Source organism: Rhododendron vialii, chromosome 1a (genome assembly GCF_030253575.1).
Source record: "Rhododendron vialii isolate Sample 1 chromosome 1a, ASM3025357v1".
Classification (NCBI taxonomy): domain Eukaryota; kingdom Viridiplantae; phylum Streptophyta; class Magnoliopsida; order Ericales; family Ericaceae; genus Rhododendron; species Rhododendron vialii.
Window position 1 is genome coordinate 16,196,535 of NC_080557.1, and position 17,927 is coordinate 16,214,461.

General features: G+C 41.1%; 2 protein-coding genes across 2 annotated transcripts; one reads left to right on the plus strand and one right to left on the minus strand.

Moving 5' to 3' along the window:
* The first annotated feature begins 2,424 nt into the window (after positions 1-2,424).
* On the plus strand, positions 2,425-9,371 carry LOC131328840 (chloroplast envelope quinone oxidoreductase homolog). The gene is made up of 3 exons (XM_058361790.1): positions 2,425-2,457; positions 2,557-2,730; positions 8,904-9,371. The coding sequence occupies exons 1-3, from the start codon at positions 2,425-2,427 to the stop codon at positions 9,282-9,284; spliced, it is 588 nt and encodes a 195-aa protein (XP_058217773.1). The 3' UTR covers positions 9,285-9,371.
* A 1,310-nt stretch (positions 9,372-10,681) lies between these two features.
* On the minus strand, positions 10,682-11,524 carry LOC131307953 (26S proteasome non-ATPase regulatory subunit 2 homolog A-like). The gene is made up of 4 exons (XM_058334726.1): positions 11,309-11,524; positions 11,144-11,203; positions 10,940-11,053; positions 10,682-10,841 (listed from the first exon to the last, which is right to left on the minus strand). Exons 1-4 carry the CDS (start codon positions 11,441-11,443, stop codon positions 10,752-10,754), a joined length of 399 nt encoding a protein of 132 aa, XP_058190709.1. The 5' UTR covers positions 11,444-11,524; the 3' UTR covers positions 10,682-10,751.
* Between the last annotated feature and the right edge of the window lie 6,403 nt (positions 11,525-17,927).

Genomic DNA, 17,927 nt, shown 5'->3' on the forward strand with positions numbered 1-17,927 from the left:
CTAGGGTAGCAATGTAAAAATTGCATTTTTCGCAGTTTATTGAGGCATAACCAACCGCTAATATCTAATTTGCATTGACAAGTGAACTGAATCGATACACAGACACATATATATGTACAGACTCGCCCAGCTCAAACGAAAAGGGAGGAAGAGCCCCAGGGTACAATGCGAACCCTTAAACACACGGAAAATAATGAAATTTTGGACATTAACATGCCAAAACTCACAATATCCCCTTTAGGTAGGTGAAACTGACACTTGTGCAAGGTCAAACATATGTACGGTGACATGTACAACAGACAAAACCGGGAGAAGCATCCCAAAATGACAATGGATTGAAAAATTGGAAAAATGCCACAAAGACAGACAAAAGATGCAAACGATGACACATATAGGCCCGGACTGAAACCAACACTCCCGTGCAGTCACATTATGACCTGCATGGTATGACAAAACTTGGCACAAACCCCTTGAACAGGACTTGAAGGCAGTAGCTTACTGCTATTTGAGAGCTGCTAGAATTGAAGTATGGCGCGCAGGTTTGAGACCAACGTGCATAACTATGAACAAGCGCACGTGAACCTCAGACTAGCATGCGTGAATAAAAATTCGCTGTGGCTGCTTACACCAGACTTCGCTGAACTTAGAATAAACTGTGAGCCATTAGGCCTCGCCAGCATTTCGTTCTGTTTTTTGATGCTTAGAATCTTCTAGGGCTTTTGCTCAGCTTTGAAATTGAAATAGTAGTTTGAAACAAGATTGAAAGATGAAAGGTTTCCCCCCCCCCTCCCCCTTTCTGCACAGATGAAGCTTGTTTTCTTCTCGACATTTCTTGACATTTGATGTGTACCAAAACATCAACCATGGATCTAATCGATAGATGACGACCGAGTCTCGAAGAGAGACTGCCTACGTATCCCACATTCTGGGGAATCAGGTCAAAACGTAGTTCAGGCTAAGGTTCACTCGAGTATTTTACCTTATCTTTTACGCTTTAACTTTTGTCTAGAACCGCCCATTCGGGTTTTCGGTCTAGCGAGCTTTCAAATGTTGCCTTTACTTTTGCCTAGACCTCCTTCATAGGTTCTTGGTCTAGCAGGCTGCTCTAACTTTTGCTTGGAACTGCCCACCCTTGAGGTTTTCAGCCCAACGAGCTTCTCTCAGGGAAAAGGCTTTTGAATTGATTCAAGTTGACCAAGGTATTGATTTTGATTGCTGTCGAGGTCGATGAAAGGCCGCAGCCCCAAATAAAACGGCTTTGATAGCATAGGGTCCAGAGTGCTTCAGTTGACATGCCTTGCTCCAGGCCAATTTTGAAATTTTTAACTTGTGCTTGGTGGAACGTTGTTCCTGCAAACTTGAACATGGTATAAGGCGCTGGACCTTCTGAGCTTTGCTTTCTATGATTTGGCTTGGCATCTGGTAGCAGGAGATTCGACACTTCTTTATCTCAGGATCAACACCAGGCGTGTCTATTGAGAGACCATGCCAAGATGTCGATGAACTCTTCGAGCCTGTCTGACCGGGTACAATGCTCCTCTGGACAGTGTTGAACCAGCTTGAACCATTTGGAGGTCTACTTCATCTTTCAAGTTTATTTGAAAACTTACTATTTCAATTAATAGGCTGAGCATGCCTTTTGTCTTTCTTTCGGCGAGGGAACACATTTTCTTGGGGATGATCCCATCGAAATCTATCCCTTCGTTAGGGTTGACACAGTTTATTCAAAAACCAGCAAAGTACTTATAAGCAAGATAATGCATATCATAAAGAAAGCCCCCTCGGGGTTGCCAAGTACATCAAAAAAATTCGATTAGAAGCTACGACATGGAGGGCCAAGAGGCACAATCTCCGACTCAGAGCTAGACTTAGATAACTTGACAGATACTATGTCAGACCCAGACTCAAAAGTGTCAATGCAAAATAGACGTGATTTGAAAATGCAACTCTTATAGTTACCCTTGGCTTCCTTACAGAGAGGTGGGATCTAGAGGATATCAGGCCCAAGCAACAGTACTTCGGCTTCCTCAGCTTCTTTGACCAAACCTACTCAGTGCTCCTATGAACAATGGACCTCAGCCCGTTATTCCGCTCCTTTGTAAGCTCCTTATTACTGCTAATCCAGGTGTTGGCAGTGAAGACCTCAATTACCCAACCTACAGCCATCATGTTAATCTCCGGTTCGAACGGGATGGATACGATTGGTTTGGGTTGGCTTTCTGGGATGATATAGTGGCTAGGGTTGAATATGATGGAGCTGGGGTTGATTTGAGTAGAGATGATAGATTTCTGACCAACTAGAGGGCCAAAGTTATGTTGAGGCAAGGAGTTGGAGATGACATTGGGCTTTGGTGGAACTTGAACCATGCCATTGTCAATGAGATCTTGAATTTCATGTCGAAGACGATAACACGCATCAGTAGGATGGCCAGGCATTTGGTGGAAGGTGCAAAAGAGGTTAGGCTTGTAACCAGTAGGTAGGACTTTTGGTGGGGAGGTTGGGGTCAAAGGTTTGAGATGCCCGGATTTGACGAGTTTTTCCATCACTGCGGACAGAGGTGCCTCGAAGATAGAGAAACTCCGAGGTTGGGTTCGGGCCCGGCAGCTTTGGGCATTTTGAACCTGATTGACATCGACAGCGCGATTGGAGTCAAAAGCAGGAGCATCGCTCCCACTTGTAGCTGTATTAGAGTAGTTGTTGTTACCAAACAACACGCTACTATTTCCAGAGTAAGCCCTCGGCTTAGCTTTCTGTGAGGAAGACTTTCCCCTAGGCAGAATTCCACTTTGCAGTGCATCCTCAATGGCCAAACCAGACTCAAAGAAAGTCTCAAAGTTTGCAGATGCTTGAACCAACACGAGGTGCTTGGCATAGTCGGGCTGAAGATTGCGCGAGATGATGCGGAATTGATCCCTCTCGCTCGGGCGATTAGTCATTAATGCAGCTTTAGGTCTCCACCTCTTAACGAAATCCGCAAAGGACTCCTTTGTTTCCATTTTGGTGGACTCCAACTCACGAGTAGTCATCTTGAGTTGAGAGTTGTAATTGTACTGTGCAACAAAGGCATCCCCAATGTCCTCCCAAGTTCTTCTTTTGGAGATGTCAAGTGACAAAAACCAATGGAAGGCAGGCCTAGAGAGAGTCTATGGGAAAAGCTGAGACATGACCTCATTTTTCACACCCAACAGCTTCATGGTAGCCAAAGAGATGAGTCTTGGGATCACCGCTCCCATCGAACTTAACCAAGTCAGGCATCTTGAATTTGTCAGGAAGCCTAGCATTAGGGTACAGGTAGAGACGATCCAGGTCAATTCCTCCTGCGCTGATCTTCTCAGATTTTGAAATAGCTTCTTCCAACTTGGCCATCTTGGCCATAAGAGCAGCTATGTCAGGGTCTTGAACAGGCCTAACAACAGCGGGATTTGGAGCAAGCACACGAGCCTCTCTAGAAGTGGGCTGAACGATAAGCCGGCCTTCACGGTTTGGATCCTCAACAAAGACGGGTTCTGCATGAACATCTTCATCGTCCTCGCCTTCCTCTTCGGCCACTGGTGGAAGACGAGTGTTGATAAGGTCATTTAGGCGAGTGATGTTAGCATCTGTCTGAGTAGCCCTCTGTTGCATAGCAGTGATACTGTTCTGGAGGTTCATGAGCATGGTTTCCAGAGTGAGCGGTTGATCTGTCATCGCAGGTTTTTCAATGGAGCTTGATGAAGAAGCTGAAGATGGGGAAGCCGGCAGCGTGGCTTTTTGCAAAATCAATGGCGAACCCGATTGTAGGGCGGCCAACAGTGATCCTGGAGAAGCCTCTGTTGCAACTAACTGGGTTTCTAGCCTAACAAGCCTTTGAACCGGATTCTGAAGACGTTCCCAAGCAGGTTTGGCTCTTCCTTTTGGTACTCTCTTGTTCGGTGCAATGGTTACAAACTAGACAGCAAAGTAATTGAAAACTCAGTGACATTCCTGCAGCAAACTATGTACAAGAATAATGCAATGTACACGTCGTTGTTGTCCGTGTCCTCCTAGACTCTACAACTAAAAATGAGTCTGTCTCATGACGTCCGGACGCTGCCAGAATCCTCAGAAATCTTTTCGAGGGTGTATCTTTATTTGAATCGACTAACACTAAGAGATGTCAAAACAGTCTAAACCTTTGACTATTCCGTTCTTGAAGTTTCAACTTTGGAGTCAGAACAACTCGGTATTGATGACATGACACCTTAACCTTGAACGCCGCGGTGTATAGTGACTTCGCACTTCAACCTGGGTAGTGCCAGTGACACAACATCCATACTTTGTGGTTCCTTATTTTTGGTTGAAACTTCAATTGGGCATGAGCCAAGGACTTAAAAAGGTTTGATTTCCCAAAGTCTCGCTGATCTAAGGACTTTGAAAATTGACAACGTGCCCCATCGAGATGCACGACTCTTCATCGGGTCATGACAGCGTCCTAGGCAGCGCATGACAAACTTGAAAGACAAGACAACTTTAAGCATGCTCCTATGCAAAAATAGTGTATGTACAGTACATGCGATAGGGAAAGCAGTAACACGTAGACAGTATATGGGGGTTAGATGCAAGTAATCTTACCCTGTAGGTACCTATCCTAGTTTGGAGAGTTCTAATGCTTTGTATATGCAAAGGCTGGTTTTGGCTTGTAACAGATTCCTCGGACTAGAGCCAAGATATACCTCCCGCTGCCCATGTAATCGCAGAGCAACAGTCAAACGGTAGAATGACCCATCATCGTTGAAGGTTGTTGGTCATTCGGGGTCCCCGGGCTCCGGTAAACCATGTCGGATTGCCAAAACGATCCAACGAGTCTTATCCCATATCGATGCAAATGAGAATGTTAAAGAAATTGATTAATGAAATGGAATCGCAAATTCGCAAATGCCGTTTCAACTTAGGCTCTCTTTATTTAATCAATACTTAGAGAAAACTACACGAGAGAACAATCGGAAAAAGTCCCAGATCGGATGGGCGGACACGAGGTTCTGTTAAATCACCAATCCTTTCTTTAGCAGCGTGAAGCTCACTATTTTGACAGACTTTTGTGGGATCGTTCTCGAGCGTATTAAAATCTAAGTATAGACCAATATTGATTCGTATCCCCAGCAGAGTCGCCACTGTGGGCATGCGTGCCCTTTTCCCTTCCTGAAGAGGGATTGCCGGTTCGCGGGAGCGCTTTTAAGCTGGACGTCAAGCCGCTCACAAAATACAGAGTCGCCACTTGGGTTTGAGGGTCCGACACCCAAGGAACCGTATTTCGAAGCACTTGTCGCGCTGTTTGATTTGAAAAAGCAAGGAACCAGTCCGTCATAACCATATCGGGGTTCGGGAGCCAGGTTACGAGAGTGGAAGGGTTTTATGGCACCCCTCTCGCCCAATCCGGAGATCAGTCTCTACTTAGGCATTTGCGAAAGATGTTTGTTTGAGATTCCATTTTATTAATCAATTTTTAACCATTTAGGGATGGGGAAACAGTTTAATGGGGATTAAAGCTGTAACACGTTTGCAGGATGTGATAGGTAGCATGTATGAGCAGTTAGTATAGGATGAGAACAGACTGCTGTGGGAGTTTAAACAAACTGGAAGCCCCTGTTTTGGAATGACGTGCGCAGGAAGAAATCAGCATGCACTGAACAAGTCACTGCATGCTGTTCACTCCTACGCGCGCAACTCCAAGACACGCGCACGCCGGTGAGCTCAAACTCACAGCTCTTATTCTCAAACCCTCTGGGCTCTGGAAGGACCAGTGCACACCCAAGACAAACCACGCAGTTATAAGCAGCATAATATACAGTTCTAAGCAGTTTAAAGGCTGAAAAGCCTTACAAATTAACAAAACACCCCATAAACAGTGTGGGGACAAAATAATAACCTAAAACTAAGTTAATCGTGCAAGGCCAGTCACTGGTCAGAAGCACTCTGTCGCGCGATGGTTTTAGACTGTTGCGCGATGGTCAACGGTCAAACGTTGACTGTTGACCACTACCTGGCAGTTTGACCATTGCGCGAGGGACTGGGAGCAGCGCGCGATAGTAGGGTTTTTGGCCTTTAGAAGTGGCTTAGGATTGGTTCAAAGGTTTTTCAAACACTCAAAACTCAAGCACTTAACATTCCCGGGGTGTTCTTGACCCGTTTTATCATCGGAGAATCAAAAACCGTAAGTAAACTAATCTGGAAGCCTAGATTGGGGTGTCTACACTCAGAATTAGCCAAAAAGGCCGAGAATATATAGTACACTTGGTCTTTTTTTTAATCTGCAATTCCACACTTGGTCTTTGCTAAAAAGCCGAGAACAGATATTATACTTGATCTTAGCCAAAAGGTCGATGACTGATACTGCAGTTGATCTTTATTTTTTATCATCAATACTACACTTGATCTTAGCCAATAGGCCCAGCACTGATGCTACACTTAATTTTTTATTTTTTAGAATCGGCGATACTAAACTCAATTATAGCCAAAAGGCCATTAAAGATACTGCACTTGATATTTTCTTTTATCTGCGATACTACAATATATCTAAGGCAACATTCCGAGGATAGATACTACTCTCTCTCTCTCTCTCTCTCTCTCTCTCTCTCTCTCTTATCGTTATACTATTCTTGATCTTAGCCAATAGGTCGAGTGCAGATATTACGCTTCATCATTTTTTAGAAACGGCGAAACTAAATTGAATTATAGCCAAAAGGCCGAGTATAGATGGCTTATTAACCTTTTTGGTCCCCAATGTATTGACTTTGTGTCATTTTCCTTGCCAATATAAACGTTAGAGACATTTGGTCCCGTACGCAGTAGCCCATCAATAAAATGATGGGCATTCTCGTCATTTTGCCTACCTAAATTTCAGTCGATGGAAAATAGAAAAAGGGAAAAGAAAAGAGGAAAAGCTTTGCGGCAGCCATGATCGTCGCACCGGAAACCAATTAACCTTTTTGGTCCCAATGTATTGACTTTGTGTCATTTTCCTTGCCAATATAAACGTTAGAGACATTTGGTCCCATACGCAGTTGCCCATCAATAAAATGATGGTCATTCTCGTCATTTTGCCTACCCAAATTTCAGTCGATGGAAAATTAAAAAAAGGAAAAGAAAAGAGGAAAAGCTTTGCGGCAGCCATGATCGCCGCACCATCATGGTTTCCGGCTACCTCGACCATCCTGCTCACCTTTTCTCCCTCTCTTCTCTCCTTTCTTTCCCCACTTGCTGGTAGCCATTGGGAAAGAGGGTAGGGGGAAAGATGTCAACTACTTCAAAAAAATCAACCACACTTTCCATTCGTAGGCATATGTATCTGAAGGTTTGTGTTTGTGCGTGGAATTGGTTTATGACCTGTATGGATTCCTCCTTTCAAAAAAAGAAAATGTTTGGACGCCTTTCCCTAATCATTTCTTGTTGCTATTTTTCTCTAGTTTATTGAATAATAAGTATAAGTGGCTGTGATGATATTTTTCTCAAGTTCATATGTTAGAAGATGTGACCCCTTTCTTGGCAGGGCAACTCATGTTGCAGCCATGGTGGGAAAACCCTTCTACAATCATAGATCTGAGCCTCACCTTTCCATCAATTTATCCGCACACTTCTTCGGAGCCCATACCCCTACACGGGCGTAGCCAAGAACTAAGCCGCTGTAATCTTGACGTCATCCTCTGTCACGGCGCCGGCATTCGTCGAAAATCATCCAGAGTCATCGTCGGAAGCTCAGCACTCCCTCACCCTCCCGTCACGATCTCCTACCAAGCCTCATCTTCACTTGATCTTAAGCCAACAGGCCAGGAATAGATACTGCAGTTGATGTTCTTTTTTATTGTCGATATTACACTTGTTCTTTGACAATAGGCCGAGGGTAGATACTATGCTTAATGTTTTTTAGGAATCGACGCTACTAAACTCGGTTATAGCCAAAAGGCTAGAATAAATACAGAACTTGATCTTTTATTGATCGGCAATAATACACTTGATCCTAGCGAATAGGCCGAGAACTGATACTGTAGTTGATCCTTTTTTTCGGTGATACTACCCTCGATATTAGTCGAAAGGCCTAATATAGATACTGCATTTGATCTTTTTTTTAATCGGCGATACTACACTGTATCTTAGCCAACAGGCCGAGAAGAGATACTATAGTTGATCTCCTTTTTTTTTCTTGGCAATAGTACCGTCGATCTTAGCCGATAAGCCGAGTACAGATACTTCACTTGATTTTTTTTTTATCGTTGATACTACACTTAGAGGTGTCAAATGGGCCGTGCTGTGCCGGCACGGCCCGTTTAACTCCGTGCTTCGTGTCGTGCCGTGCCGGCCCATTTACAGTATTTTACTCAAATCGTTTTGTGCCGTGCCGGCCCATTTTCTTAAATCGTGTCTTGTCGTGCTGGCCCATTTGCCAATCGTGTCGTGTCGTGCCGGCCCGTTTTCTTAAATCGTGTCGTGTCGTGCCGGCCCTTTTTCTTAAATCGTGTCGGGCCGTGCCGTTTTCAATCGTGTCGTGTCGTGTCGGCCCATTTTCTTAAATCGTGTCGTGCCGTGCTATTTTCAATCTTGTGAAGATGTGCCGACCCGTTTACTTAATCGGGTCGGGTCGGACCGTGCCGTTTTAAATAAATTCCTTCAATCAGTTCAATGATGGATACGGATTTTGTTTAGTCCTTGTCTTGGAATTTATTTGGAAAATAGGTCAAGATATTCTAGGCTCTAGCCAAGATATTCTTGCCAAGATATTTAACTAATTTTCTAGCCAAGATATTTGTTCTTTTTTATCTTATGGTTATTCTTTTCCATATTCTTGGATTTTATAATAACTTTTGTCATACGCATTTATTTACGTAAATTGGAAACTTTGTTAAACTTTGCTATGGGAGCTTGGTTGGTTATTACGCTCCGTTGATCCGTGCTCGATTACAAAACGCCCGATGGGGCCGCATTGAGGAGCCCAGCTGGCCGGAAGTACGATGCTGTGATCCATTGTACCACCGGGATTCCGTGGTCTATTTTTGAGCCCAATTTGAGTGGAAATGGTATGGTAATAGATTTGACTCCTAGTGTTAGTACCATGATGACTTTTGCACTGAAGATATTCACCTGCTCTAAGAAGCGGATTGTGCCACTGCTTTACTCTCCCAAAGGTGAGAATCTTGAGTATCTAGTTAAGTTGGTGAAGGAAGGGAAGCTTAAGACGGTTGTCGACTCGAAGTACCCTCTTAGCAAGGCTGAAGATGCCTGGGCCAAGAGCATCGACGGTCATGCTACGGGAAAGATCGTTGTCGAGCAGTAAAATATGTCGTTTGAAATAGGTTTAGCTAGTTTTGATGTATTGGAGAGAAAAGTAATAATGTGTATATGAACCATAATGCTTCATCTTGTGAGGAAGGTTGAATATTTTGTGATGGTGTTTGTACCCAAAAATGACTGTCCAATAAAAATGCGCCATGTTGCGGGTACTTCGTGAAAAAAATGGACAAAGCACACTGAGTTTACTCCACTAGGGATGTATTTGGATGTCAAGACATGACTTCAAGGGCCTTCAAAGGGCAGTAGGGCACCACTAGAAGTTGTTACAATTGAAGCTCACACCTACTGAAACAACAAATTTCATAGCAGTCTAGCAGAAAACCAAAACAACCTTGAAAATAAATCAAAAGCTAAAAAAGAATTCATTTGAACCAACAAGGCCGAATGCCTCCGAATGCTTGAATTTCGGAATGCCTCGAACTAAACTCCACGACATGAGAAAATGGTGGAATGATCTCGGATAGTCTACTTGGAAGGCCAAAAGCACCCAGGTACAGCCCCCCATGGTTTCTTGGAGCTGCACCTCACGGACTGCACGTCTGCACACAAACAGCAACAGACTAGTACCATCTTTGAGTAGCAAACAAACAGCAGCAACAAAACCGTTCAACTGATAGCGACAAAATTAACTACATTTTAATAGGCAACACCACAAGGGTCAGGATTCCTTTTACACGGCCAAGAAAGCTTTGCAGCCCTTGCAGAACTTATATTCCTTTAGCTCCAGTTAATGATTCAGCCCGTTAAATAAGTGAAAACACGAAGCATTTGACAACGTCCTTGACCAAATAGAAATCATTTGAACAGTTGACTGAATCCTCTTTCCAACAGTCAGCTGCTTATACAACCCAATCTCTCCCGTATAAAGATGCTCATTTGGCAATTGGCACCATAACAACAGAATCTGTTAGACCAAGTACCCAAAATTTATTTCACATACCACGAGACAGAAAATCGCAAGTTAACCAAGCAGAAAATCAGATCTCCTAAAAAAGTAGGAAATTCAAAGAATCAAAACTAATCGTGTCATGTCATGTAGTCTCGTTTCAGTTAATGTGTCGACATGAAAAATTAAACAGTTATCCGTGTCCATATCGAGTTACACGAGTCAAATTTGTGTTCAACCCATTTAATTTTTGTGTTGGCGGGTCATGTCATATTCGTGTTCATGTCAAAAAGTGATTGACCCAAAACTTCGTGTTGTGTTAACGGGTCGTGTCCAGAATTCCCAACCCTAGTCATAGCTAAATTCAAAAGTGGACTCTATCACTTGGAATGGTAGGTTGAAGTAAAAGTCAATTAGACCTGATGTCATTCCAGTAGCGAAAGCTTCCCCTTTTTTACGAAATCAATCAATGAAACCAATTTATCTTGCGCTTGATTGTGAATTTTTCTAGTCCTAGAATTAAAAAGTTCCTATGGAGAGCCCAATTTCTCATAATAAACACACTTACGGGGATAGCAAGAAGCGCTCCGAATGGTATGGTCCAAGAGTCATCAAGCCTTTCCCCATATGTACAAGACCTTGAGCGATTCGAACCTGCGTAAGTAGCCCATTTCAAAACAAGCAGATCCCTTTAAAAATCAGAGGAAAGTATAGAAGCCATTGTATGAAACAAACTACAAGAAAAAGCTTACACAGAAAAGGAGGCTAGCTTCTTTATAGTAGTAACTTGACAGGTTGCGAAGCATGCCAGCTATTCTAGCATTGTTGGTTCCGGCACCAATCAACCCCAAGGAGATGACAGCAGCCTGTAGAATCCAGAAATGTACAATATTTGAAATATAACAAGAATTAGATAGTACTAACACTAATTCTCAATTAAACAACAGTTAGAATACCATTGCTACTTCAGTATCAGTGTCATGACTAAGTCTGCTTAATGTGTCCATAACATTGACCTGGATCACAACATCCAATCACAGATTTTCTTAGCAATATATCAACTGCACTCTAAACGCCACTTCAAGAGTGCTCAGCTTGCAAGATATCACTGGATAGATTACCTTAGGGTTCGATATACAGAGGAGACCAAGAGCCAAAGGAACTGCCCTTCTGATATTCTGCTCCCCATACTGCAAAAGATGCTCTAACGAGCGAATAGCCATTTCAATACCCAATTCTTCAGCCATTGCTACCATAGCAATCCCAAGTACAGCTGGTCCCTGGTGGCTTTCTCCCTTCTCAAGATGTTGGGTGAACTGACCCAAAAGGTGTTGGACCTGTGTGAAAATACAAAGTTAGCTATTTCATCTGCAGAACAGAGAACTCCAGGTGGAATTGAAGGGCTTAAGAGTAAGCACCTTGAGCACATTCCCTGTACCAGGAACCAACATATACCAAGCCCAATGATATGGCAGTAAATGCAATCACATCAAGAGATGCTTTGCTATCTCCAAGGATGGGAATCAATTTACTACAGATCTGACAAATAATGTACATTAGTCAGCTTCTATTGGAACTAAACAAATTGCACAAAGTAGTGGAACATAAATCAAGAGGTAATTCATCTAGTAGAAACAATTACATGGCTATTAATCGTTTCCAGAGAATTGGATGCCCTTCCTGAATATGCCTCCTAACTGCTGTGGTAGGTACATCGATGAAGCAACCAGAACACGAATTAACATAGAAATGGAGAGAAATTCAAGAAAATGACCCTAAATTCTTGTGTACTACCTCTAAACAAATTGTTTGGAATCCTAGGTTTTAGTATCATTTTATCTTCTAAAAGTGGTCAAATCGGTGTATTGTCAAATAAATCCTGCTTCTTTGTATAACAAACAACTTTGACTTAACCTAATAGTATCATACAAAGAAAAGTTATTAATTTCTCTATACATGAATGCACATACAAATGTTAATGTACGATACATAACATATCATACTTGCAGCTAATGTCCAGGTAGGTATCTGCAAGGCATTGACATTAAAACTCCAGCAGGAAGGTAAGTATCTCACAGAGAGAGAGAGAGAGAGAGAGAGAGAGAGAGAGAGAGAGAGAGAGAGAGAGAGAGAGAGAGAGAGAGGCACAAAACTCATCTCCCATACTTGTAGCTAATGTCCTCTTAGTCATAAAAGTCACTTAATGAACATTTGGCTTAAACTAATATCAAGTAAGTTTAGTTTATCTAATTCCAAAACAATTGTCGAAAATCAGAGTGTGGTAATTACTCCACAGAGAGGACAAGTGCATCAGATGGCAACTATAATTAAATCTTAATGGAAAGCCACTGCAAAATGCAGAGATACCAAAGTAATGGTATCAAAAGAAAAGGCAACATTCAGGAAGAAAACTCAATACGGAAGCTACATTTGATTTGATGAACTGGAATGTACCAAAGCTGCGGCACTTAACTAGCATGCTGCATGCATATATGCCTTAAAGAGATATGAAACAAGTATCAAAGAGAAAAAAGGTTCTAGAGCAGTCCCTAAGAAAAAAGGTTCCTATTAAACTAGCATGTCACCATTAATCCATTGTACACATGTTTGCGCACACAGAGAGAGAGAGAGAGAAAGAGAGAGAGAGAGAGAGCATACCTGATACCTCTCAGCTGTACTGTAAATATGCTTTTTGGCTCAGATTTTTAAGCATCATAACCAGAGAACTCAGAATAGCATGCAAATCCTAAAAATTGCCCCAAAAACAGAAACCAAACCTACCAAACTAGTTGAAAACTGCCCAAAACCACACCTGTTGCCACACTCACAGCAGCAGTAGCAACAACAGTAGTTTCACACATATATGCCAGTGCACACACTCATACACATTATTCTCAAACTCCAAATAACAGGTGAAAACTGGAGTAAAACTTGCTACACACATGACAGCTTTTTTCATACACAGGGCAGCCTCAAATATAGGCCTTTTGGCCCAGATAACAGCATCAAAACTGCAGAAGAACAACATACTAAACCAAACAGAGGCATGGCATCAAGGTAGTAATGAAAACATGATTGGGCTCAGAAAAAATATATTTTGGAAATTAGAATGATACTCATGGCTGCATTTAATGATACCCCGCCAAGGTGCCAATGTATCCACCTTAATTATAAATTGAATTTTAATTCATCATTACCCACAAATAAGATAACACCCATGTTCATACTTTTTTCATACCACCAAACACCAAAACCTATGGAACTTGCTGGTTGGCATGCTATTTTCTGCAGTTTAGGCTCAGATTATATCATGAATCATCACAGCCATACTAAACACCTATTAGGCTCAGATTATATCATCATAGCCACACTAAACACAAATTACGCTCAGATTATGTCACGCCCTAGATTTTCAACATAAATAATAATCATTTTCAATAAATACAAACAATATTGAAGTACCGATAATACCCAAATGACTTATTTTCCCTAGTTCTCAAAGTTAAATTTAAAAGATACAAGTTTGGCTCGAAGCCCTAAGTTATCAAATACCATAATAATATTACAGTTTTCATTAATCTTTCTTCCGAATACTACTTCCAAATAAAATGCAAATTCAACTCCTTCTTTATACCTCCGAGACACGTGAACAACAAGCACGAGATGCGCGTCATGCCAACTTCCTTGCTTTTTACCTGAAAATGATAGGTTGAGCTACACTAGCCCAGTAGAGAAATCTATACTCAAGTTATATGAAAATGCGATGAAGTATGCGCCAAACGTGAATGAGACTCAACAATTGAACATGAGACACAAGAGGGATTACCACAATGAACTAACGAATTTAGACTTCGAGATTTCAGACATCTTAGCGATAACCCTAACCATCCACATGTCAACTAGAAGCAACGTCAAAACTCATATCGATCGATCAAACATCAATAATAGTTCAACCATCTAATAATTTTCCGAATGAATGTCACAAACCACCTTCTCATTTCATACCATCTACCGTAGAGCCTCATTTCATAAAACTTTTCCATTTGAATTTTCAAAACAATTTCGAGAACACACATGACCACCACGGGTCAAGCTCCGTTGATTCGAGCTTGAATACCGGAGTCCGTTGATTTGTGCCCAAATACCGGATCCGTTGATTCGCTTAAGAATACCGGAGGATTTTTGATAAAAATCCTCTTTTCAAAACTTGAATTTCTTTCTTTAAAATAAACCTTGATAGAGTCAACTGTTAATTCACTTTTTCAACAGCCACAATCTCAAACAACCAACAGTTCAAACATCAACACAAACTTCCAAGTCAATCATAATTCATTTCATCATGCGAGACATTCAACTGTGTTACCACCCCTTGCGTCACATTGAATTCTCTCCACCTGGGTTTCCGCATTACCACACCTTGCGTTGCGGGCCCTCTAGAGTCTCCGCATTACCACACCTTGCGTTGCAGGACCCTCAATTCAGAATTCACAAATCACGTAAACGTAAAAGCATTATCAATCCGTATATAAGCGAACATCACTTTCCAAACTCACAGTCGTTCTTGCATCATTATCCATGTATACCAAACTCATAAGCACACCCATTGCATATTGATAAATACTTTAAGCCCACGTTATTCATCAAAGTCTATCACGACGCCCTACGTCACGTATCGAATCCACAAAGACTCTACAACATACCACCCACTAGGTTCCTAACGGAAAACATACAGAACGAGGACACAAGTCACAATACAACCCATAGGATCACTAGACAAACTCACGTCTACTCGCAATATTCACCACTTATCCCCTTATAGCCCACTGTACTCCAATCAACCTTACGGTATATTCTCCAACCAACGAAACTAATATTATACTCTAATGAGTGCTAAGAGACGAGATCGAACAACGAGCCATTAGGACACAAGCAACCATACTCAAGAGTGACTTAAACATATTCTAATCATATAGGGAGTCATAACACGGAATGAAAATAACCTTAGGAGTAGCCGCAAACATCGACCGACTGACACACCTCTACTGAAATGGTCATAACTTTTCGTGCACTAAGATTTTAAAGGTGATTCTGGTGGCAAACGAAAGCTAACTTCAAGACCTTCGAATCGATATAAAATTTTCATGAAACGGACATCGGACAAGGAAGTTGTGGCCGTTTGAAATTGACTGAAACTCAGAAAACGGGAAGAAATTTCCAGATTCGATCGAAACACCAAACCCAACCTCAAGCACGAAACAAAGCACAATCTAGGTACATAAACATCACATAATCGTATAACAAGAGTAAGAAATCCCTACCACAATGGATTTTGAGCAAAACCCTAAGTAACCCAAGCTTGAAACACCAAGATCTAGCTCCTCGAAAGCTACAATACGAGACCTAGGTCCAAGATTTTCCAAGATCAAGAGAAATAAGTGAGGTTCAACAAGTGATTGAGAGAGGAGAGAGAGAAATCCGAAAATGATGGAGTTCTTACCTCTTTGAGCGCAATAACCTTGATTCCGGATGAAATTAGGATGAACAACTCATAGATCTTGAAGATTTCGAGGTGTTTGATGTGGAAATCCAAGAATTTGGGTGAGAGATTGAAGAGAGAAGGTAGAGGGGCGATTTTAGGGCTTGGTTCGTGGCCTTGGAGTGAGAAAATAACATAAGGGGTCTATTTATAGTGTCTGAATCGCGTGCTGAAAATATCAGAAATTTTGCTTAATGTACCGGTATCGGGGAATTACAATACCGGTACATCTACCCAGAAATTTCAACATTGCACAGTTTCTGGTCATGATGTACCTGTACCTGAAAAAGCTGTACCTGTACATCGCGGACAGATTTGAAATTTTTGCCAACGTTCATCGAATCAAACCCCGATCGCTACCAACACTTCCAAACATCATTTTAACACCGAAACTCAAAATTTACTATTCTCCGAATGTACGATACACAACGGTAGACGTAAATCCGTACTCCCACATTAATAAACATATAACCTAGTTAAAATACGATCTTCCATTTATTTAAACGATTAAAGAAAATAATAATAAAAATTTACGAGTCTCTACAGATTATGTCATCATAGCACACACTCAGATATAGAAAGAATAACACCTGGATGCGGCAACATTAAGTTGCCATTTAAGGCCTTCATAAGTTACCAGCATCAGCAATGCATCTCCCCCTAATCAGCATCGATATCAGAGTCCGAAAAATAATCTCTGAATTCATCTCTAGGATGGCATTTTTGAATTCCAAGACGTGCATCCTCCCAATCTTTTAAGCATATAAGACAGTCCAATATGTCGGGAGCTAGTCTGCTCCTCCTCTCATCCAACACTCTATTACCTGCACTAAAAGCAGATTCGGAAGCCACTGAAGACACAGGTGGTGTTAGTAAATCACGTGCCATGATAGAAAGAATGGGAAATGTCTTTTCAGTTTTTTTCCACCAAGCTAAGATATCAAATGATTGTAAGTCCTCAACTGTAACTAAATTTATCTCTAAATATTGAGTAAGTTCATATCGTGAACAAGTTTCATTACTATCTGGCCCTGAAATTAGAAACCAAGATGGGTCATTGTCATTGTTACTTGTAGAACATGGGTCATTAATACTTGAAGAATATGGAGCAGCAGTAGTAGTGCATGCAAATTTAGACTCATATGAAGCATATATAGAAGTCAACAGTGCAGTGACAGTAGAAGTAGAAGGTAATGTAATCCCTAAATTCTCACCAATCCCTTTTAAGAGCTTTTCAACACCCCTTACCTTAATCCTTGGGTCCATTACAGAAGCTACAATAAATATTGTTGGCATGTTCTCGAAATATTTGTTGAATTTATCTTCCATAGACTTACAAGCAGTTACAAAATTTGGTTTCGTTCTATGAATTTTAAGAGTGTGACTCATATTATACAAGTGATTAAGCACAAGACAAGTAGTAGGATAACGAACACCTGAGCAAGCTAAGGTAGCAGCATAAAATTTTTTCAAAAAATTCATAAACTCAAAAGCAATAGTTAAACCACCATCAGTACGCATATGCTTGGAATTAATATAAGCAGAAATTACATCAATGTGATTCCTACAAGATTTTAACATAAGAAATGTTGAATTCCAACGAGTTTTCACATCAGTTTTGATTTGTTTTTGTTTAACGTTATAACTTACACACAATCTTTCAAATTCTTGTTGCCTAGCTGGGGAAGTAGCAATAAAAAGAATAGCATCTCTTATTTTTTCTATTTGTGGTCCTATATGTTTCAAACCATCTTGCACAACTAAGTTAATGATATGGCATACACATCACACATGAAAAAATTGTCCAGCATGAGGAGTAGTCAAATTTTGTTTGAACAAATCAATTGAACTAGTATTAGCAGAATGGTTATCAAAAGTAATACTGAAAACTTTATCAACAATTTCAAACTCCCTAAAAACACCCATTATACATTGAAAAATGTTCATAGCATTATGAGGATACTCCATTAAACGGAAAGCAATAATTTTTTTATTCAAAATCCAATTGGAGTCTATGTAATGAGCTGTCACAGAAATGTAACCAATATTATTTCGACCACTCCACAAATCAGAAGTAAAAGAGACTAAACTACCAAGTTTCGCAATTTCACTAATCAAAATTTTTCTAACTTCAACAAAAGCTTTCAAAGAATCACTTCTGGTTGTATTTCTAGAAACTTTCGAAAAAAGAGGATTAAGATAAT